The sequence below is a fragment of the Cherax quadricarinatus genome, chromosome 15 (assembly GCF_038502225.1).
Source record: "Cherax quadricarinatus isolate ZL_2023a chromosome 15, ASM3850222v1, whole genome shotgun sequence".
Taxonomy (NCBI): domain Eukaryota; kingdom Metazoa; phylum Arthropoda; class Malacostraca; order Decapoda; family Parastacidae; genus Cherax; species Cherax quadricarinatus.
Genome location: NC_091306.1, coordinates 41,556,937 through 41,581,956, shown reverse-complemented (window position 1 = coordinate 41,581,956; position 25,020 = coordinate 41,556,937). Strand labels below are relative to the sequence as shown.

The 25,020-nt window shown below is 40.1% G+C and overlaps 1 protein-coding gene across 1 annotated transcript in view; it reads left to right on the top strand.

The window, feature by feature from the left end:
* LOC128703308 (histone-lysine N-methyltransferase 2C) overlaps window positions 1-25,020 on the top strand; it is a 394,589-nt gene that overhangs the window by 26,246 nt on the left and 343,323 nt on the right. Inside the window, 1 exon segment of the mRNA XM_070085312.1 lies at window positions 19,537-19,716. Within this exon segment, the coding sequence (XP_069941413.1) occupies window positions 19,537-19,716 (180 nt within the window).

The window sequence follows — 25,020 nt, the reverse complement described above, 5'->3', positions numbered from 1 at the left end:
AGCACACAGTGCATAATGAGGAAAAAACTGCGACTCTATTTTTGGATTAAAACAGCGACTTTGAGGTGTGTTTTCATATGTTTTTTAGTTACGGTAGAGCCCTGCTTTTCGGCGTTTCGCCTTATGGTGTTCTGCTAATACGGCAATCTCAAATTATGACCAGAACTTTCAAATACGGCAAGCGGTCTTTGAAATACAGCAAGCGGTCTTTCAAATACGGCAAGTGGTCTTTCAAATACGGCAAGCGGTCTTTCAAATACGGCTTGCACCACCCGGTTTGTTTACATTCTCCATGAGCACATCTCTCTATTATGTAATAATAATCACTCTTGGGCACATTAAATATCTAATTTTATGTCGATATAGATTTTTTTATTAATTCATCTATGATATTTTCTTAAAAAATATATAAGAAATATGTTACATAGCATATAAACATGCAGAATTGTCACATCTTCAATATGACGCTAATATCAGCTCTACAGCATATTTATATATCACAGTTCATTTAATATGACATAAACAATATAAATAACATAAAGACCTGATATACACTAGGATGAATAAAATATGAACCTAACTCTTTTAAACTCCACATCTTGCACCTGTGCTGGCATGTAGTTACACATTAAAATCATTAAGAGTGTGTTACTGGTCTTGAAGATGTGTAGAAAGAGATTTGGTAATAAGTAATATATATTTTATGAAAAAGAGGATAAATAAATATACAAGGTATGATGTAGCACGTAATGAAAGTAGTTTATTAGATTATGTATTGGTGGATAAAAGGTTGATGGGTAGGCTCCAGGATGTACATGTTTATAGAGGGGCAACTGATATATCGGATCATTATTTAGTTGTAGCTACAGTTAGAGTAAGAGGTAGATGGGAAAAGAGGAAGGTGGCAACAAGAAGTAAGAGGGAGGTGAAAGTGTATAAACTAAGGGAGGAGGAAGTTCGGGTGAGATATAAGCAACTATTGGCAGAAAGGTGGGCTAGTGCAAAGATGAGTAGTGGGGGGGGGGGGTTGAAGAGGGTTGGAATAGTTTTAAAAATGCAGTATTAGAATGTGGGGCAGAAGTGTGTGCTTATAGGAGGGTGGGGGCAGGAGGAAAGAGGAGTGATTGGTGGAATGATGAAGTAAAGGGTGTGATAAAAGAGAAAAAGGTAGCTTATGAGAGGTTTTTACAAAGCAGAAGTGTTATAAGAAGAGCAGAGTATATGGAGAGTAAAAGAAAGGTAAAGAGAGTGGTGAGAGAGTGCAAAAGGAGAGCAGATGATAGAGTGGGAGAGGCACTGTCAAGAAATTTTAATGAACATAAGAAAAAATTTTGGAGTGAGTTAAACAAGTTAAGAAAGCTTAGGGAGAGTATGGATTTGTCAGTTAATAACAGAGTAGGGGAGTTAGTAGATGGGGAGATGGAGGTATTAGGTAGAAGGCGAGAATATTTTGAGGAACTTTTAAATGTTAAGGAAGAAACAGAGGCAGTAATTTCATGCACTGGTCAGGGAGGTATACCATCTTTTAGGAGTGAAGAAGAGCAGAATGTAAGTGTGGGGGAGGTACGTAAGGCATTACATAAAATGAAAGGGGGTAAAGCAGCTGGAACTGATGGGATCATGACAGAAATGTTAAAAGCAGGGGGGGATATAGTGTTGGAGCGGTTGGTACTTTTGTTTAATAAATGTATGAAAGAGGGGAAGGTACCTAGGGATTGGCGGAGAGCATGTATAGTCCCTTTATATAAAGGGAAAGGGGACAAAAGAGACTGTAAAAATTATAGAGGAATAAGTTTACTGAGTATACCAGGAAAAGTGTACGGTAGGGCTATAATTGAAAGAATTAGAGGTAAGACAGAATGTAGGATTGCGGATGAGCAAGGAGGTTTCAGAGTGGGTAGGGGATGTGTAGATCAAGTGTTTACATTGAAGCATATATGTGAACAGTATTTAGATAAAGGTAGGGAAGTTTTTATTGCATTTATGGATTTAGAAAAGGCATATAATAGAGTGGATAGGGGAGCAATGTGGCAGATGTTGCAAGTATATGGAATAGGTGGAAAGTTATTAAATGCTGTAAAGAGTTTTTATGAGGATAGTGAGGCTCAGGTTAGGGTGTGTAGAAGAGAGGGAGACTACTTCCCGGTAAAAGTAGGTCTTAGACAGGGATGTGTAATGTCACCATGGTTGTTTAATATATTTATAGATGGGGTTGTAAAGGAAGTAAATGCTAGGGTGTTCGGGAGAGGGGTGGGATTAAATTTTGGGGAATCAAATTCAAAATGGGAATTGACACAGTTACTTTCTGCTGATGATACTGTGCTTATGGGAGATTCTAAAGAAAAATTGCAAAGGTTAGTGGATGAGTTTGGGAATGTGTGTAAAGGTAGAAAGTTGAAAGTGAACATAGAAAAGAGTAAGGTGATGAGGGTGTCAAATGATTTAGATAAAGAAAAATTGGATATCAAATTGGGGAGGAGGAGTATGGAAGAAGTGAATGTTTTCAGATACTTGGGAGTTGACGTGGCGGCGGATGGATTTATGAAGTATTAGGTTAATCATAGAATTGATGAGGGAAAAAAGGTGAGTGGTGCGTTGAGGTACATGTGGAGTCAAAAAACGTTATCTATGGAGGCAAAGAAGGGAATGTATGAAAGTATAGTAGTACCAACACTCTTATTTGGGTGTGAAGCTTGGGTGGTAAATGCAGCAGCGAGGAGACGGTTGGAGGCAGTGGAGATGTCCTGTTTAAGGGCAATGTGTGATGTAAATATTATGCAGAAAATTCGGAGTGTGGAAATTAGGAAAAGGTGTGGAGTTAATAAAAGTGTTAGTCAGAGGGCAGAAGAGGGGTTGTTGAGGTGGTTTGGTCATTTAGAGAGAATGGATCAAAGTAGAATGACATGGAAAGCATATAAATCTATAGGGGAAGGAAGGCGGGGTAGGGGTTGTCCTCGAAAGGGTTGGAGAGAGGGGGTAAAGGAGGTTTTGTGGGCAAGGGGCTTGGACTTCCAGCAAGCGTGCGTGAGCATGTTAGATAGGAGTGAATGGAGACGAATGGTACTTGGGACCTGACGATCTGTTGGAGTGTGAGCAGGGTAATATTTAGTGAAGGGATTCAGGGAAACCGGTTATTTTCATATAGTAGGACTTGAGTCCTGGAAATGGGAAGTACAATGCCTGCACTTTAACCCTTTCAGGGTCCGTCCTGTAGATCTACGGCTTTACGGTGAGTGTCCAAACCGTAGATCTACGCCAAAATTCTAGCGCCATCAAATTTAGCGCGAAAGCGCACATAGGCCTACATGTGAGAGAATGGGAATGCTGGCTCAGTCACCCTTGTTCACCATGCCTCGTCGCAAGTCAGCTCTCACTCCCCGGAAAATTGGGACTCTCCTCTTCCTGTCTGATAGTTCTGACACTGATGGAAGTAGAAATGAAGACGAATTCTACGGCTTTGATAAGTTAGTGATGGAAAATAATGACCAGGATATCAATAATAGTGCAGAAAACCCCGACGGTCCTCGACCTTCTACCTCTGGTGTGGGCACTCGTGACTCACGGTCGGGTGTTCCTAAACGTAAGAGAAAACTAACATTTTCGCATGGCCAGGCCTCTGACTTTAGTAATGACGATGATTCTGACGTGGATTGTGATTTTATTGCGCTCGACGATCATTCGAGTAGTGATAGTGAGGAATCATATTCACCAGTGAAGCGTCGGTATGTTCGCCGCCGTATGCGCTCGGGTAGTGTACCCTATGCTGTGCCCAGGGGACGGAGTACATCCCGGAGTACATCCCGGAGTACGTCCCGTGGCCCTACACCCGTTTTAGGTAGTGATAGTGAGGATGATGTGGCTACACTTGGCATGGATGAGCCACAGGCATCAGTGGATGGTGTTAGTGGTGCTGGTGGTGGTAGTGGCACCGCCATGCGTGACTCACCGTGCCACGCGGGGACCCATGCTGCTGACTCGTCAGTTCAAGGACAAAGCGGAGCGTCAGCCACCAGCCCGCCACAACCACAACCACCCGTACAACCAGCCTTTGATGTCCAGTATCCACCAGAAAACCGTATGTGGGATTGGCAGCAAAATCCCAATTTTGTTCCCAAGCCTCACCACTTTGATGACTCTCAAAGTGGAATTCTACCTACCTGTCCCCTTGGAACCACGGCCAATGAACTGGAATTCTTTGAATTATTCTTTGACCAGCCATTGATGGAAATTATTGCCAGGGAGAGTAATAAGTATTTTCAGTACACCATGGCAAATACGATCTTATCACCACAGTCAAGACTACACCGGTGGAAAGAGACGACTGTTGCAGAAATGTATTTGCTTTTTGCAACAATAATGCTTATGCCTCACGTCTATAAGCATAATATAAAAGCATACTGGTCCACAGATCAGCTAATTTCTACCCCGGTCTTCAGTGAAATAATACCAGTGAACAGGTTTATCTTACTGTTACGTATGTTGCACTTCTCTGACAAAACCAGGCCTGACAGAAGTGACAGGTTATACAAGATTAGAAATGTTTTCATGTATCTCAAACAAAAGTTCAGGATATACTTTTATCCATTCAAGAATCTTGTAATTGACGAGTCTTTGATTTTGTTCAAAGGTAGACTGTCATTCTAGCAGTATATACCGAGCAAGAGGAACCGCTTTGGTATAAAACTGTTTGTACTCTGTGATTGTGACAGTGGCCTGGTGTTGGATATTGTTGTATACACGGGTAGTAAAACATTGAAAGATACCAAGATGTTATTGGGTATCTCAGGTGACGTAGTGAGAAACATGATGGCACCTTATCTTGGTAAGGGGCATACATTATATACCGATAACTGGTACACAAGCCCATTACTCAGTGATTTCATGCGAGTGAACAAGACAGATGTGTGTGGCACAGTGCGTTCTAATCGTAAACATATGCCCAGGCTCAACGCAGGTGTTCGTGGTGATGACGTGCAGGTGTTTACTGCCAATGACATCATGGCATTACGGTGGCATGACAAACGAGATGTCACATTGTTGACAACCATTCACCGTAATGAAATGCAAGACAGTGGCAAAGTTGATCGAGTGACTAATGAACGTATTCGAAAACCAGTGTCAGTGATTGATTATACACAAAACATGCGCCTGGTTGACAAGTGTGACATGCAGATTGGTTTTGTTGACTGTGTTCGTAAGAGTTACAAGTGGTACATGAAACTTTTCTTCCATCTCATGGACATTTCAATGCTCAATGCATATAATATGTACCAAATAAAGACTGGTAACAGACCACCGTATGGTGAATTTTGTTTGTCTGTTGTCAGACAACTCATAATGAAGTACCAGGTAACAACACCTGCAATACAACATGGTCCTCGAATTCCTCAGGATATACCCAAGCGTTTGAGGAGAGAAGGTGATCATTTCATAATACAGCTTCCTTCAACTCAAAAGAAATTTGCTCAGAAGAGATGCATTGTCTGTGCACAAACAAAACGACGGCAACAAAGACGCAAAGACACTCGGTTTATGTGTGAGGAATGTAAGGTGCCGCTGTGCATGGTGCCTTGTTTCAAGGAGTTCCACAAGCTCCAGCAGTTCTAAAACCATGTCCAGTGATTGTAAATATGTAAATATATGATAGAACAACTGTAGTGTAAAGCACCCTTCTGGCAAGACAGTGATGGAGTGAATGATGGTGAAAGTTTTTCTTTTTCGGGCCACCCTGCCTTGGTGGGAATCGGCCAGTGTGATAATAAAAAAAAAAAAAAATAAAAATAATAAAATGATAGAACATTAGTATTATACAATATTTGTGCATGTTTATTGTAATAAAAAACAGTGGTAAACAATAATATGATAATAACTTTAGTGCGGTTATTGTGTTCAATACAGTGAGTTTATATATATCAATTATATACAGTATTGGTCTCTCAGGCCCCAAATGTTAGTAGGAATAGAAAAAAATTGGAAAAGAAAAGAAAAAACAACAAAATAATATAATACGCGTATGTGGAATTCGTCGATGTTGCCACCACATCATTTTCTATAAACTTCTTGGCACTGTATCTCGGTAAGTACTGATCAGATTCTTATTTTTTTTTGTTTTATTACCTTCACAAAAATATGCTCTTTAATTCTTCAAGAAAAAATAATTTTTTTTTTTTTTTTTTCAAAATTTCTTGGACACTGGTGCGTGACTTCAGATTTTGGCCTTGGACCCTGAAAGGGTTAATGGAGGGGTTTGGTGTATTGGCAGTTTGGAGGGATATGTTGTGTATCTTTATATGTGTATGCTTCTAAACTGTTGTATTCTGAGCACCTCTGCAAAAAACAGTGATAATGTGCAAGTGTGGTGAAAGTGTTGAATGATGATGAAAGTATTTTCTTTTTGGGGATTTTCTTTCTTTTTTTTTTGGGGGGTCACCCTGCCTCGGTGGGAGACAGCCGACTTGTTGAAAAAAAAAAAAAATATTAACAAAATAATAATCACTCTGCGGCGCATTAAATGTGTATGAAACGTTAATATAGACATTTTGCTTAATCCATCTATGATTTTTTTTTCAAAATTATATAATAAAAATGCTATGTAACATATAAACTTACAAATTAACATAAATATGAGATGTTTTTCCAGTCGGCTTGACAGAGTGAACAAAAACCATTCATGTCCGAGCTGGTAACAGCAACAACTAGTTTGTTTATAAAGCTCGCGAACCTTCTACACTCTCATTCTCTCTCTCGTTTATTCATTTAATCTTATTTACTCGCCTCTCACTCTACATTAAGACTACAGCTGGCCAGCCGGCCAGCCGGCCAGCCGGCCAGCCAGCCAGCCAGCCAGCCAGCCAGCCAGCCAGCCAGCTCAAAAATGAAGGGATGTTCGATTTTTTTTCTGATGTTCAAGAGTAAACAAATGTCACAGTCCAACATGCATCAGCTGGTGGATCTAATGTGTGTTCAGGAATGTACTGATATTATTTATACAGCTATTGCAATATTGCATAATAGTAAATCTTCTATTTTTGGTGTGAATAAAAATTCATTGTGAATAAAAATCAGAATGGGATTCATTTGTAAAGCCTGGGTTAGCCATATATGATTTTTGGTAAATATTCGATTCCCAGCCAGGGTAGAAACATTGGGTGTGTTTCTTCACACCTGTTGTCTATGTTCACCCATCAGTAAATAATAAATAAATACTGTAATGTCAACCCATATAAATAATGTTAACCCATAAATAAATAATGTCAACCCATTCTTGACTGCGTATTGGAATTTGGACTGGCAGGCGGACAGGTATTGGACGGTGACGTCATGTTTACTCTTGAGCATCACTAAAAAATAGAACATTTCCGCTACTGTGAGCGCAATTTCAAGGTACTTTTCATCGTGAAAGCAATCAAATTCATATCTATTTCTGTAATATATCTTCTATTCTATCAAATGAGACCGAAAAAAACGAGAATACACGTATAACCATAAAAAACGCACAAAAATATACCGCTAAGCAGCCGCTAATGGCTGAGAAGTGAACTCGGCTATTTATGGTCTGATTTCTTTCATTTTTGGTGTACGTTAAGTATCTTTCCATCATACATTGCCCAAGTTTCGGTAAGATAACCCAACAACTGAGAAAATAATAATAATAGAAATAATAATAATAATATCTTTATTTACTACAAGTACATGTACAAGGTATACAGGCCTAACTGACATCAGTGACATACTACTATATAGAAAGCCGCTTGTTATACTAATAACCCGCACATAGAAGAGAGGAGCTTATGACGACGTTTCGGTCCGACTTGGACCATTTACAAAGTCTCACTAACCAGAAGTGGAGCAGGACAGCTATATATAGGCAGGAAGAGGTAGTGGTGGTAGTAGTGGTGGTAGTAGTGGTGGTAGTAGTAGTGGTAGTAGTAGTGGTGGTAGTAGTAGTAGTAGTAGTAGTAGTAGTAGTAGTAGTGGTAGTAGTAGTGGTAGTAGTTGGGAACTGAGGAGGAGGAGCCAGTCAAATATAAAGAAAGGGGAGCACTGCAAGGGAGCTAGGTGCCCACAGAGGGAGAGCAAGTGCACAGAGGTGGGGGGAAGGGGAAGTGATAAAATAATAAATAATGAAGGAACAGAAACACTTACAGAAGAAAGACAAAAAAAGGAAAGAGGAAAGGGGAAGAGGGAGAAGAAGAAAAAGAAAAAATGAGGAATCAGGTTAAGTCACGGGTGTTCTGATGTTTGGAGCATTTTACAATGTAGTGGGAGAGGAAGGCATCTACAGAGACGAAGCCAGGACTAAGATTCATACAAGGAAAGTTTTGTATTAGAGAGGATTCAACAAGACGGCGACTGTTAAAGTTGGAAGTAGGGAAGACAGTTTTAGCAAAAGACCAGTCTATTGGATGGCTGTGATTTCTGACGTGACAGAAAAGAGCATTGTTAGTGTCGGCAAGCCTAACACTATTTTTGTGCTCCCTAAGTCTGTCAGAAAGAGATCGGCCAGTTTCTCCAAAGTATTGAAGAGGGCAGGAGGAGCAAGAAATAGAGTAGACACCAGGAACATCTGTAGAGGGAGGAGAGGTATGAACGAGATTAGTGCGAAGAGTGTTAGTCTGGCGGAAAGTAAGCTTGATGTCTAAGGGACGGAGAGTATTGTTGAGATTAGAAAGACCGGAAATGTAGGTGTCTACTCTATTTCTTGCACCTCCTGTCCTCTTCAATACTTTGGAGAAACTGGCTGATCTCTTTCTGACAGACTTAGGGAGCACAAAAATAGTATCAGGCTTGCCGACACTAACAATGCTCTTTTCTGTCACGTCAGAGATCACAGCCATCCTATAGACTGGTCTTCTGCTAAAACTGTCTTCCCTACTTCCAACTTCAACAGTCGCCGTCTTGTTGAATCCTCTCTAATACACAACTTTCCTTGTATGAATCTTAGTCCTGGCTTCGTCTCTGTAGATGCCTTCCTCTTCCACTACATTGTAAAATGCTCCAAACTTCAGAACACCCGTGACCTAACTTGATAACTCATTTTTTCTTTTTCTTCTTCTCTCTCTTCCCCTTTCCTCTTTCCCTTTTTTGTCTTTCTTCTGTCGCGTGTTTCTGTTCCTTCATTATTTATTTATTTATTCATCACTTCCCCTTCCCCCCACCTCTGTGCACTTGCTCTCCCTCTGTGGGCACCTAGCTCCCTTGCAGTGCTCCCCTTTCTTTATATTTGACTGGCTCCTCCTCCTTAGTTCCCCACCACCACTACTGCTGCTGCTGCTGCTGCTGCTGCCGCTGCCACGGCCGTCGCCATCGCCGCCGCCGCCGCCACCGCCGCTGCTGCTGCTGCTGCTGCTGCTGCTGCCGCTGCCGCCTCTTCTTCTTCTTCTTCTTCTCAAGCAAATTTGGTCAGTGTCCCAGGATGCGACCCACATCAGTCAACTAACACCCAGGTACCCATTTACTGATGAGTGAACATAGACAACAAGTGTGAAGAAACACACCCAATGTTTCTACCCTGGCTGGGAATTGAATATTTACCAAAAATCATATATGGCTAACCCAAGCCAGGTACTAGAAATAAGCCACTTTGACTTTTTTGAGTTATCCTAGGTTCTCGACACACAGCTTCTGTGTGAGATAATCTATGGAAAGAAAATAGCTTTTTTGTTTCAGGTTTATGGTGCAGTACGAGTGTATATCACAGTTAGCCATGTGTTATACTCCGTTTTCTCTAACATAAGCCCCAAGACAGGGATAGGAGAATGGTACTTGTATACCATATCCTCTTCATACCTCCGTTGAACTGCGCGGCATTATGCCAAATATTATTCATTCTGGAGTATTTAACATGTTTATGTTATTTATATTGTTTATTATGTCATATTAGATCAATTGTGATAGACAATAAGCTGTTGTGTTGATATTAACATAATAATAAAGCATATTCCCCTGCATCACGAGACTGAGCTCATGGCAACTGACAGTGGCTTCAAAGCCACCTTATCTTTAATGGGCAATGTACTGTGTACGTGCTTTACACAACGAAAAACATTTTTTTTCCATTGGAACCATGGCTAGAAAAAGAAATTAGAATGACTTACGCAGTAAGTAGCGCCACCAAACATTACCAGCTGGTTGGTGTGGTGACCCTGGAAATTTGAAATTATGCTAGCCGAGATTAGTGCCGAATAACTGAAGGAACTGAATAACTGATTGCCAGATTTGGGATGGCGGACTTGTACTAGCAAAATTGCTAAGAATTTGGTCAATTGGAATAATGTAAGTGATCTAAAACGGGAGTCAGGGTGGGCAAAATCGCTGATGCATAAATATTGCTGACGCAGCAAAATCATGAGAGCATAATTTCATCAGTTTTCCATCAAATTTCATACTTTTTGTTTCATTACCTTCAGAAAAAGATTCTCTACCATTTCGTAAGAAAAAAATAAATTTGTTTTTGGAAAATTCTTGGACCCTGTGAACAAGTTTCAGATCTGGGGTCTGGACCCTGGAAGGGTTAAGCAGCCTGTTCTTACCCCCACTATCTGATCCCATGAGTATTTTGTATGTCATGATCATATACCAACCTCTTGCTCCTCCTATTCTAGGGTTGTAAAGTTGAGTTTTTTAAATTTGCATCCTGTTAATGTGGACAGGTTGTGCTTCTCTTGTTCATTTACCCCTTAAACTGTCCAACCGTAGATCTACGTTCACGTGTGTAGCACTCCGAACGTAGATCTGTTTTATTTTACATGGTTTCAAACGTAAAAAAAAAACATAGATATACGTTCAGAGCACTACGCACATGAACGTAGATCTACGTTTGGACAGTTTAAGGGTTAAATACATTAAGTCATTTGATGGGACATTCCATAAGTTGCAGAAAGGAGTTGAACAAAAGATAGCATAGCACTTCTGTGTGGGGTACAGCTTATGTGGAATGAATACATAAATTGAGATTTATATGAAATACATATACATATCTCATAGATGAGTTTAAAAACAAAAAAATCTATATGACCCTAAAACTGATTTTATATAGCTTATTCCAAACGTAGTTCTTGCATTATAAGAAAATAGTGCATTATAGTTTTTTATATGTATATATGTATATGTATATGTATAGAAAGGGGTTTAGTTATAGGTAATACATATTTTAAGAAAAAGAGGATAAATAAGTATACAAGATATGATGTAGGGCAAAATGACAGTAGTTTGTTGGATTATGTATTGGTAGATAAAAGACTGTTGAGTAGACTTCAGGATGTACATGTTTATAGAGGGGCCACAGATATATCAGATCACTTTCTAGTTGTAGCTACACTGAGAGCAAAAGGTAGATGGGATACAAGGAGAATAGAAGTATCAGGGAAGAGAGAGGTGAAGGTTTATAAACTAAAAGAGGAGGCAGTTAGGGTAAGATATAAACAGCTATTGGAGGATAGATGGGCTAATGAGAGCATAGGCAATGGGGTCGAAGAGGTATGGGGTAGGTTTAAAAATGTAGTGTTAGAGTGTTCAGCAGAAGTTTGTGGTTACAGGAAAGTGGGTGCGGGAGGGAAGAGGAGCGATTGGTGGAATGATGATGTAAAGAGAGTAGTAAGGGAGAAAAAGTTAGCATATGAGAAGTTTTTACAAAGTAGAAGTGATGCAAGGAGGGAAGAGTATTTGGAGAAAAAGAGAGAGGTTAAGAGAGTGGTGAAGCAATGTAAAAAGAGAGCAAATGAGAGAGTGGGTGAGATGTTATCAACAAATTTTGTTGAAAATAAGAAAAAGTTTTGGAGTGAGATTAACAAGTAAAGAAAGCCTAGAGAACAAATGGATTTGTCAGTTAAAAATAGGAGAGGAGAGTTATTAAATGGAGAGTTAGAGGTATTGGGAAGATGGAGGGAATATTTTGAGGAATTGTTAAATGTTGATGAAGATAGGGAAGCTGTGATTTCGTGTATAGGACAAGAAGGAATAACATCTTGTAGGAGTGAGGAAGAGCCAGTTGTGAGTGTGGGGGAAGTTCGTGAGGCAGTAGGTAAAATGAAAGGGGGTAAGGCAGCCGGGATTGATGGGATAAAGATAGAAATGTTAAAAGCAGGTGGGGATATAGTTTTGGAGTGGTTGGTGCAATTATTTAATAAATGTATGGAAGAGGGTAAGGTACCTAGGGATTGGCAGAGAGCATGCATAGTTCCTTTGTATAAAGGCAAAGGGGATAAAAGAGAGTGCAAAAATTATAGGGGGATAAGTCTGCTGAGTATACCTGGTAAAGTGTATGGTAGAGTTATTATTGAAAGAATTAAGAGTAAGACGGAGAATAGGATAGCAGATGAACAAGGAGGCTTTAGGAAAGGTAGGGGGTGTGTGGACCAGGTGTTTACAGTGAAACATATAAGTGAACAGTATTTAGATAAGGCTAAAGAGGTCTTTGTGGCATTTATGGATTTGGAAAAGGCATATGACAGGGTGGATAGGGGGCAATGTGGCAGATGTTGCAAGTGTATGATGTAGGAGGTAGGTTACTGAAAGCAGTGAAGAGTTTTTACGAGGATAGTGAGGCTCAAGTTAGAGTATGTAGGAAAGAGGGAAATTTTTTCCCAGTAAAAGTAGGCCTTAGACAAGGATGTGTGATGTCACAGTGGTTGTTTGATATATTTATAGATGGGGTTGTAAGAGAAGTAAATGCGAGGGTCTTGGCAAGAGGCGTGGAGTTAAAAGATAAAGAATCACACACAAAGTGGGAGTTGTCACAGCTGCTCTTTGCTGATGACACTGTGCTCTTGGGAGATTCTGAAGAGAAGTTGCAGAGATTGGTGGATGAATTTGGTAGGGTGTGCAAAAGAAGAAAATTAAAGGTGAATACAGGAAAGAGTAAGGTTATGAGGATAACAAAAAGATTAGGTGATGAAAGATTGAATATCAGATTGGAGGGAGAGAGTATGGAGGAGGTGAATGTATTCAGATACTTGGGAGTGGACGTGTCAGCGGATGGGTCTATGAAAGATGAGGTGAATCATAGAATTGATGAGGGGAAAAGAGTGAGTGGTGCACTTAGGAGTCTGTGGAGACAAAGAACTTTGTCCTTGGAGGCAAAGAGGGGAATGTATGAGAGTATAGTTTTACCAACGCTCTTATATGGGTGTGAAGCATGGGTGATGAATGTTGCAGCGAGGAGAAGGCTGGAGGCAGTGGAGATGTCATGTCTGAGGGCAGTGTGTGGTGTGAATATAATGCAGAGAATTCGTAGTTTGGAAGTTAGGAGGAGGTGCAGGATTACCAAAACTGTTGTCCAGAGGGCTGAGGAAGGGTTGTTGAGGTGGTTCGGACATGTAGAGAGAATGGAGCGAAACAGAATGACTTCAAGAGTGTATCAGTCTGTAGTGGAAGGAAGACGGGGTAGGGGTCGGCCTAGGAAAGGTTATAGAGAGGGGGTAAAGGAGGTTTTGTGTGCGAGGGGCTTGGACTTCCAGCAGGCATGCGTGAGCGTGTTTGATAGTAGTGAATGGAGACAAATGGTTTTTAATACTTGACGTGCTGTTGGAGTGTGAGCAAAATAACATTTATGAAGGGGTTCAGGGAAACCGACAGGCTGGACTTGAGTCCTGGAGATGGGAAGTACAGTGCCTGCACTCTGAAGGAGGGGTGTTAATGTTGCAGTTTAAAAACTGTAGTGTAAAGCACCCTTCTGGCAAGACAGTGATGGAGTGAATGATGGTGAAAGTTTTTCTTTTTCGGGCCACCCTGCCTTGGTGGGAATCGGCCAGTGTGATAATAAAAAAAATAAATAATGGATTAAAGTAAAGGTTGGATGTGAAAAGTGGGTCATAATAAGCGTGTATGCACCTGGAGAAGAGAGGAATGTAGAGGAGAGAGAGAGAGAATTTGGGAGATGTTAAGTGAATGTATAGGAGCCTTTGAACCAAGTGAGAGAATAATTGTGGTAGGGGATCTGAATGCTAAAGTAGGAGAAACTTTTAGAGAGGGTGTGGTAGGTAAGTTTGGGGTGCCAGGTGTAAATGATAATGGGAGCCCTTTGATTGAACTTTGTATAGAAAGGGGTTTAGTTATAGGTAATACATATTTTAAGAAAAAGAGGATAAATAAGTATACAAGATATGATGTAGGGCAAAATGACAGTAGTTTGTTGGATTATGTATTAGTAGATAAAAGACTGTTCAGTAGACTTCAGGATATACATGTTTATAGAGGGGCCACAGATATATCAGATCACCTTCTAGTTGTAGCTACACTGAGAGTAAAAGGTAGATGGGGTACAAGGAGAATAGAAGTATCAGGGAAGAGAGAGGTGAAGGTTTATAAACTAGAAGAGGAGGCAGTTAGGGTAAGGTATAAACAGCTATTGGAGGATAGATGGGCTAATGAGAGCACAGGCAATGGGGTCGAAGAGGTATGGGGTAGGTTTAAAAATGTAGTGTTAGAGTGTTCAGCAGAAGTTTGTGGTTACAGGAAAGTGGGTGCGGGAGGGAAGAGGAGCGAAGCCTAGAGAACAAATGGATTTGTCAGTTAAAAATAGAAGAGGAGAGTTATTAAATGGAGAGTTAGAGGTATTGGGAAGATGGAGGGAATATTTTGAGGAATTGTTAAATGTTGATGAAGATAGGGAAGCTGTGATTTCGTGTATAGGGCAAGGAGGAATAACATCTTGTAGGAGTGAGGAAGAGCCAGTTGTGAGTGTGGGGGAAGTTCGTGAGGCAGTAGGTAAAATGAAAGGGGGTAAGGCAGCCGGGATTGATGAGATAAAGATAGAAATGTTAAAAGCAGGTGGGGATATAGTTTTGGAGTGGTTGGTGCAATTATTTAATAAATGTATGGAAGAGGGTAAGGTACCTAGGGATTGGCAGAGAGCATGCATAGTTCCTTTGTATAAAGGCAAAGGGGACAAAAGAGAGTGCAAAAATTATAGGGGGATAAGTCTGTTGAGTATACCTGGTAAAGTGTATGGTAGAGTTATTATTGAAAGAATTAAGAGTAAGACGGAGAATAGGATAGCAGATGAACAAGGAGGCTTTAGGAAAGGTAGGGGGTGTGTGGACCAGGTGTTTACAGTGAAACATATATGTGAACAGTATTTAGATAAGGCTAAAGAGGTCTTTGTGGCATTTATGGATTTGGAAAAGGCGTATGACAGGGTGGATAGGGGGGCAATGTGGCAGATGTTGCAGGTGTATGGTGTAGGAGGTAGGTTACTGAAAGCAGCGAAGAGTTTTTATGAGGATAGTGAGGCTCAAGATAGAGTATGTAGGAAAGAGGGAAATTATTTCCCAGTAAAAGTAGGCCTTAGACAAGGATGTGTGATGTCACCATGGTTGTTTAATATATTTATAGATGGGGTTGTAAGAGAAGTAAATGCAAAAGGCGTGGAGTTAAAAGATAAAGAATCACACATAAAGTGGGAGTTGTCACAGTTGCTCTTTGCTGATGACACTGTGCTCTTGGGAGATTCTGAAGAGAAGTTGCAGAGATTGGTGGATGAATTTGGTAGGGTATGCAAAAGAAGAAAATTAAAAGTGAATACAGGAAAGAGTAAGGTTATGAGGATAACAAAAAGATTAGTTGATGAAAGATTGGATATCAGATTGGAGGGAGAGAGTATAGAGGAGGTGAATGTATTCAGATATTTGGGAGTGGACGTGTCAGCGGATGGGTCTATGAAAGATGAGGTGAATCATAGAATTGATGAGGGGAAAAGGGTGAGTGGTGCACTTAGGAGTCTGTGGAGACAAAGAACTTTGTCCTTGGAGGCAAAGAGGGGAATGTATGAGAGTATAGTTTTACCAACGCTCTTATATGGGTGTGAAGCATGGGTGATGAATGTTGCAGCGAGGAGAAGGCTGGAGGCAGTGGAGATGTCATGTCTGAGGGCAATGTGTGGTGTGAATATAATGCAGAGAATTCGTAGTTTAGAAGTTAGGAGGAGGTGTGGGATTACCAAAACTGTTGTCCAGAGGGCTGAGGAAGGGTTGTTGAGGTGGTTCGGACATGTAGAGAGAACGGAGCGAAACAGAGTGACTTCAAGAGTGTATCAGTCTGTAGTGGAAGGAAGGCGGGGTAGTGGTCGGCCTAGGAGGGAGGGGGTAAAGGAGGTTTTGTGTGTGAGGGGCTTGGACTTCCAGCAGGCATGCATGAGCGTGTTTGATAGGAGTGAATGGAGACAAATGGTTTTCAATACTTGACGTGCTGTTGGAGTGTGAGCAAAGTAACATTTATGAAGGGGTTCAGGGATACCGGCAGGCCGGACTTGAGTCCTGGAGATGGGAAGTACAGTGCCTGCACTCTGAAGGAGGGGTGTTAATGTTGCAGTTTAAAAACTGTAGTGTAAAGCACCCTTCTGGCAAGACAGTGATGGAGTGAATGATGGTGAAAGTTTTTCTTTTTTGGGCCACCCTGCCTTGGTGGGAATCGGCCAGTGTGATAATAAAAATAATAAAAAATACTGAAAAGTGGTTATCAACCCCTTGTTCCTTCTATGGGTCATCCTACCTTGGTAAGATAATACCAGTGTAGTAAAGTGAGCCGTTTAGGAAAAATTTTCATTGATTCAGTCTTTTGAAATACAGTAGGCCTCCCCTTCTATTACTCCTCCAGCTACTGCATTGCTGCCAGTCTTCAATTCATTTTTTGTACCTCTTTCCACCTTTCACTCAAATGTAGCCAGTGCAGTGGGAGCTTGGCTTCCTATTGTAAACATTCACCGTACCTCAATGTTTATTACTCCATTTTCAGTATTGATCACTCTACCTATCTTTTGATGTTAACCTTGGCACCAAACAAGGAACACTAGTGATAATGGAGGTATACACTTTTTTTTTTTTTTTTTTTTTTTTTTTTTTTTTTTTTTTTTTTTTTTTTTTTTTTTTTTTTTTAAGAAAATGGAGTGGTGTGTAGCAAATGGTAAGAATGATCTAGCAGCACCAGAAATTTCTTGCATGTTTGTGGCGAAGTAAGGCCACATTAACCATCTCCGCACACTTTCCAAGGAGAAAATTGTGTAGGAAAGGTGTGATTGACTGGAGTGAAGTTATTGTACACTATTCATTAGTGCATATTGAGCCTGCTTATTTTCTCTGGAAGGAACGCCTTGCCCATTTTCTGTGGAAGGTATAAACGGTGAACTGCGCCAATCACCACTTTTCCTCAGGTCTTACTTCAGCAGGTTTTATTTAGGTTTTATGTACACAACATACAATTTTTTTTGTTTAAGTGGTACGATTTAACCTAGTGAAGTTGAACACTTGACTTACTGTTTTATGAGTATCTAACTCTTGCTACATCCAACTAGGCATAGAGAGCACCATGAACCCTCTTCACACACTTCTAGATCAGCAGGGAGGAATATTGACAATTGATGAATTAAAAATCTTAAAAGTTGGGTTTCTCAAGGTGTCATGGAATATGACTCATATTTTTTCTGAAGTTGTATTCATAGTTCATTGCATTTTCATGAATTATGAATAAGCATAAGGTGGGGACTTACTATATGTTCATCGTGTATAAAAGAATATTACTTGTATAACTTATTATGTATCAGGTTCATTGATGTATGTATTTTTAACTACATAGCAAGCACATGAAAAATTGAAATAGCATGTTTAGTGATGCCAGAATTCTTTTTCTATTGTATTGGAATAAATTCAGTTTATTTCACTTTTCTATATGTAACAATCATTTTATCAGTTGTAGATTCTGTTGTATTATGTGCTTTATTTTTATAGTATATCTGCAGCCCAATCCCAGACCAGGCTTCTTGGTTGATGATTTGATCAACCAGGCTGTTGATGCTAGCTGCACATAGTGTAATGTAGGCCTCACATCCTGGCTGCTCAGGATTTAATTTGAGGAATTTGCCCGGTTTTCTCTTGAAGACAGCTAAGGGTCTATTGGCAATTACTCTTATATGAAGAGAGGATGTTGAGAAATATTGGCCCTTTTATTCTAAGTTCTCTTAACCCTTTCAGGGTCGCCAGGCCTTCTCAGAGACTTGTTCTCAGGGTCGCCAAAATTTAAAAAAAAGAAAAATTATTTTTTCATATGAAAAGATAGAGAATCTTTTCCCGATCATAATGACACCAAAAGTATGAAATTTGATGGAAAACTTAGGGAATTATGCTCTCACGAAGTTAGCGGTCTCGATGATGTTTACTCATCGGCGATTTTGCCTACTTTGAGTCTTTTTTTCGGCCAATTCCAGTGTACTTGTCGACAAAATTCATAACTATTTTGCTAGAACTCCATTTTTTCTACCGAATGAGTGCAAGAAACCACTCATTTACCGATTTCAAGTATCCAATACAGTGGTCAGAATTTAGCAATTTTGCCAATTTCACACAAATTTCAAAAGATGCCAATTTCCGAATAGGGTCCAGAATAAACAAGAAAGACATTCCTGGCACTAAAATAATATTTCCTCTGTTCATTAGTCACATCCCCATGCCCCTCTTACATTCTTTTGCTTTCCACTTTGAATTTTTATTCTCACAAAAAAATAGAAGATTTACTGTTATGCAGACTACTGTATTGGTGTAGAAATGGTATAAATAATATCAGTACACTTGTGAAAGAATATTAGACTCACCAGTTGATGTGTATTGGACACACAGCATGATTTGTTTACTTTTGAACTTTGGTAAAAATCGAACATTTCTGCTACTTTGAGCTCAGTTTCAAGGTAGTTTTCTTTACAAAACCAGTCAAAATCATCTCAATTTCTGTAATATGTCTTCCATTCTATAAAATGAGACCAGGAAAACTAGAATACAACAATAAATACCATATGAAAATACAGTGCAAAGTAGCTGTTTTAATCCAAAAACACGGTCATGTTTTTTTTTCTCATTACGCACTGTGTGCTGCAGGATTTTTTTTATACTGCGCACACTGACCACATAGACACATTCTTTCATATGTAGGCCTACCAGCTTTCTCTCACTAGATTTGAGGGCGCTAGAATTTTGGCGTACTAGTACATCAAAAACCCTGGTGCGTAAGCCGTACTAGTACAGCCGAAACCCTGAAAGGGTTAATAAACTCATTGCATCACTCCTCATTGAAGGTATTTTGCACTGTCTGCTGAGCCTTTTGCTCTTGTAGGGAGTAATATCAATTTTGGACTAAATACTATACTTTGTACAGAGATATGCTTTCCTAGGATGGTAAATCAGTACCTGTAATTGGTAGTGACACTTGCAGTGTGACACACATGTAAAGGGTAAGAAAAGAGCTGTTATCCCATTCAACAGTATAGGTGCCAATGGCTGTTGCTTATACTTCTCGTGCCTTAATGAAGTGTATCAGAAATTCACTTACAATTGAGAACAAGTGGAATTACTTAAGGAATTAGGTATAAAATAAATGTAACTCTTATGATTGAGTGTGATGTTGGTACAGTAGAACAAGTGTTTTTAAAATCACAAGGACAGATATTTAAAATATTATTCCAACACTTGTGTAGACGCCATTGCTAGGCATTAGAATTTACGTTGGCCTGCAAGCAGAGATGTTGATAATGTTTTATATGAATGGTTTTGCCAGCAGCACATGGAAGGTGTTCCTCTTTCTGGGAGAATATTGATAGAACAGGCAACGTATTTCCACCAACACCACAAAATTGATACCAAAAATGACAACACTCATGGGTGGCTGCACAGATTGAAGAAGCGCCACGGTATTCTTCAGGTAAAAGCTGCTGGCGAGAAAGCATCTGAAGACAAGGTTGGTGCTGCAGAATATTTAGATGAATTTACTAGGTTGGTAGAAGAACATGATTAAACTCCTGACCAAATATATAATGCTGATGAGACAGAATTATATTGTAGAGGTATTTCAAGATATTCTCTTGTTGCCATCATAAGAAAGCAATGACCGGTATGAAAGAATGTAAAGAGTAACTGTTTTGACCTTAGTTAATGCAGTTGGCACTCTTAAGTGTAAACTTAGAGTCATTGTTAATTGTGCCATCCTACAAGCGCTTGAAAGTATAAAAATGTTGCCTATTTGGCAGATAAGGCTGTTTGGATTAATAGAGCGCTAACCATTGATCAGTTTACTTTACATTTTACAAATGAGGCAGGGAGCCTTGCAAGAACAAGGGGCTCCCTAAAGGTTGCAGGATTCTGCTACTGCTTGATAATTGCTCTGTTTATCCACCTGATGAACAGTTGGTTTTATGATATGTTTTTACAGCCTTTATGCCACTTAACTGTATGTCTCCTTACCCAGCTCATGGATCAGGGAGAAAAATATTAAAGACAAAAATTGAATAAAAGCTATGGAAGTGCCATAGACAAAGTTGAGAGCCATGTGATGAGGTGACTTCAACTCTGTTGAACACTTTATTATAAAATATGGCCTGCAAGTATATGCATCAGTGATGATGAAGAGATAGAGAGAAGGTAGAAATGAAAAAAAAAAAAATATGGCAAATGTCCTTGTAAAATGATTCCTGGTGTAACTGATGACGATATTAGGAAAGTGATTGAATGTTATAAAGATGCTTCTCTCTATAAAATACTAAGAAAGCTAATATTGATATAGTAATAAATCCAGTTATTGAAGAAAGTGTTTAAACTGTCATTGATGATAACTCAATCGATCAAATTAAATGTGGCATAACATTGAAATATTGTATATCCCATTTAGATCAATTGTTACAATTTCTACAAGTCAAACTCACACAGTGATGGTATTAAGCAGCAAGTTCTAACTGTGGGTATGATAAAGGAATGCAGCAACCTGGTGAAACAAAAAGGAATGCAGCAACCTGGTGAAACAAAAAGGAATGCAGCAACCTGGTGAAACAAAAAGGAATGCAGCAACCTGGTGAAACAAAAAGGAATGCAGCAACCTGGTGAAACAAAAAGGAATGCAGCAACCTGGTGAAACAAAAAGGAATGCAGCAACCTGGTGAAACAAAAAGGAATGCAGCAACCTGGTGAAACAAAAAGGAATGCAGCAACCTGGTGAAACAAAAAGGAATGCAGTAACCTGGTGAAACAAAGAAATTTGACAAACTGCTGAAAAACAAAAGAACTGAGTATACTGGTGAAACATGAAGGAATTCAGCAAACTGTTGAAACAAAGGAATGCAGCAAACTACTGAAGTTTTAGCATAATCATGTGAAGCAGCCTACACTCTTGTTGGTATTCAAGAAACTAACAGCACTTGCTCTTGTAGTTGATACTGTGTCAAGCTTCCGTAATCAGTCCAGCTGCATTGTGTTTTCATATTCAACATGATGTTGCACCAGTACCCATGCTTGATATTGAAGATTTAGATGAAGAGCTTGATGCAAGTACTGATATCTGTATTTCAAGATAGATTCTACAACAGTGCAGTTGCATCATCATGTTCTTAAACAGTGATGTGGTTGCATAATTTTGAAATCAATGTGATGTAGTTGCACCATGTTCTGCTCATCAAGACATAGAACTCAAGAAAAAAATTAGTACAGTAAATACTTTGTGTATAAAACATTGGTAAGTAGCAACTTTTATCTAGTAATTTAATTTCTTGTATATTTTTTTTTTTTTTCTGTAGAATATTTTTTTTTACCAATTTTTCTTTAATGATAATGCCTCACTCGCCCCTAAGGTATAGTTTGTTTCACAATACTGTATTTTTTTTTTTTTATTGAGGCATGGGTTGTGTGTGGTGTGCGTGTTTGCTTCTTATAATAGTGCACAGAAGTTATGAAGAATAAAATATTTTCCAAAACTTTCACTCTGCAATTTTTTTTTTAACATGGAAATTTTTAACATACTGGTAATTTACTGCTAAAGAGAGGTGACCTAAGATAATAAATAAATTCACCATCACTTATTTCCTTGCTGTGTTTCCAGAAGTTTATTTAAATCACAATTTAAATGGTTTAAATAGCTGTAACATCCTCATCCATTTATTAAAATGAAGGCTCTGTACTTTCCACCGCCTCGGTGGGATACGGCTGGTGTGTTGAAAGAAAGAACTTAAATATGGCTAACTGGTTTCCTTCAAGCCCTTCATACTCTAACAGCACATCAAGTCTCAAAAACCACTTTGATCAAGCTCTCTCTTCCAAAGATCACCTTCTTACCCTCGTGACTTTTCCTGGGATATCCCTTTCACATCTTTCCATCTATCTTATGTTTGTGCACCCTCTTGGTCAACTTATCTTGCTCAGTCTTTTATAAAGGATAAAGCCATCTCAAGATGTCCTCTCCACTTCATGCTCCAGTTACAGTTGATAATCACTTTTTGTGCTGATTATGCTTCTGAAATTGGAGCTGTTGAAAAATGCAATGCATGGAGTGAACAATTTAGGGAAAAAATTGAGATTTGTTCCTGACACCTCGATAAAAATAATTTTTTTTTAATGCCTCAGAATTAATAAAACAATTTTTGACACCTTGTAGATGATGTCTGTTGATGCAGAAATGTGTTGAGATTGTTCATGTTGCCTTAATAGGCCTAGTCAGATGGTGTGAGGTTTAGATATGTGTATGGTGTTTTACTTTTTATTCAGTTATCCTGGATTAAATTTACATAATTGTATTGTATGATTTGCACCTGAAACCTATATAAAACTTAATAGTCTTGTTTAAGTAAGGCTTGAGGGAGGCTTGTGTTTGATGCAGTTAGCTTATATTTCTTCCAGAGAAAATGGCATGGCTAACACAATGCTAGGGACCATGCAGTTCTCTTGTATTTATTTTTTTTTTAAACCCAGACTTTCGTATGTATTCTTAGCACCTCCAGCATTACAACTGTTTCTTGTATTTTGTATCGTGGTATATATCCAGAGACAATACAAGGTGATAAACTGAACCAGAATGGAGTGATGATGGATGTTGGGTTGGCTGGTGTGGCCAGGCCAGTCAACTTGCACTGTCTAGCTTGGTCTTTGTCAAGAAAAGATGTGCTTCTCATCATACACATTGTTGAATGATCATGCACAAATTATGAATTCATTTGGTTAAAAACTAAACAATGGAAAAAAATGTACCAGGTGAGCCAGGCCCAAGGCTAGATTCTGGAAGTAACAAAACTCTGACCTCATCACAGGATCATTAAAGGTAACCTTAACTAAAATGTAAATATAAATCAATGGTTTATGACTAATCTTGACCAAACAAATGTGAACTATCTATTATTATTTTTTTTTTTAACAAACCGGCTGTATCCCACTAAGGCGGGGTGGCCCAAGAAGAAAAACAAAAGTTTCTCTTTTTAAATTTAGTAATTTATACAGGAAAAGGGGTTACTAGACCCTTGCTCCTGACATTTTAGTCGCCTCTTACAACACGCATGGCTTACAGAGGAAGAATTCTGTTCCACTTCCCCATGGAGATAAGAGGAAATAAACAGGAACAAGAACTAGAAAGAAAATAGAAGAAAGCCCAGAGGGGTGTGTATATATATGCTTGTACATGTATGTATAGTGTGACCTAAGTGTAAGTAGAGTATGGAACACATTCGTACAGCATAATGATGTCAACGAGATAAAGACAGTTGATCAAATAAAAATGCTGGCCCACAGATGGCTCCAACTTCATCCTGTTCCCTACTTGTATGTCTCATAACAATATAAATGCTTTCAAATGAGCTGATGTAGGTAACAGCTCTTAGCTTGCCAATGAAGTTAGGAATCCTTAACCTGTAAATAACTTGCCAGTAAAGCTAGGGATCCTTAACCTAACCTTGTTAAACCCTGTGTAAAAAAAAAAAAAAGAGAGAGAGAGAGAGAGAGAGAGAGAGAGAGAGAGAGAGAGAGAGAGAGAGAGAGAGAGAGGAGAGAGGAGAGAGGAGGGGGAGAGAGGGGAGAGAGAGAGAGAGGGGAGAGAGAGAGAGAGGAGAGAGAGAGAGAGGCAGAGAGAGGAGAGGCAGAGAGAGAGAGGCAGAGAGAGAGAGAGGCAGAGAGAGGCAGAGGAGAGAGAGAGAGGAGAGCAGAGAGAGAGAGGCAGGAGAGAGGAGAGAGGGCAGAGAGAGAGAGGCAGAGGAGAGAGAGAGGCAGAGAGGCAGAGAGAGAGAGAGGGCAGAGAGAGAGAGAGAGGCAGAGAGGAGAGAGAGAGAGAGGCAGAGAGAGAGAGAGAGAGGGCAGAGAGAGAGAGCAGAGAGAGAGAGAGAGCAGAGAGGGGCAGAGAGAGAGAGAGGCAGAGAGAGAGAGAGAGCAGAGGAGGCAGAGAGAGAGAGGAGGGCAGAGAGAGGAGAGAGGCAGAGAGAGAGAGAGAGGCAGAGAGGGGCAGAGAGAGAGAGAGAGGCAGAGAGAGAGAGAGAGAGGGGCAGAGAGAGAGAGAGAGGCAGAGAGAGAGAGAGAGGCAGAGAGGGGCAGAGAGAGAGAGAGAGGCAGAGAGAGAGAGAGAGGCAGAGAGGGGCAGAGAGAGAGAGAGAGAGGCAGAGAGAGAGAGAGAGGCAGAGAGGGGCAGAGAGAGAGAGAGAGGCAGAGAGAGAGAGAGAGGCAGAGAGGGGCAGAGAGAGAGAGAGAGGCAGAGAGAGAGAGAGAGGCAGAGAGGGGCAGAGAGAGAGAGAGAGGCAGAGAGAGAGAGAGAGGCAGAGAGGGGCAGAGAGAGAGAGAGAGGCAGAGAGAGAGAGAGGCAGAGAGAGAGAGAGAGAGAGACAGAGGCAGAGAGAGAGAGAGAGAGAGAGAGAGAGAGAGAGGCAGAGAGAGAGAGAGGCAGAGAGAGAGAGAGAGAGAGAGAGAGAGAGAGAGAGAGAGAGAGAGAGAGAGAGAGAGAGAGAGAGAGGGGCAGGATGGACCACCTCTACTAGTAGTCAAGAGAAGGCGGACCTCTTTGCTGAACACTTTGCTACCAAAATGCAAGTTCCTGATCCAGCAAGGGACCCTCCTTGGCTAGCTGCAAGAACTGTGTCAAAACTGTCAGTGGTGACAATAAGGCAGGAGGAGGTGCATTTCCTACTTAAATCGCTTGACCAAGAAAAGGCTGTGGGCCCAGACAAGTTGAGCCCAAGATTGTTGAGAAGATGTGCAGACCAGCTAGCAGCACCTCTAACTCGCATCTTTCAGCAATGCCTAGTACAGT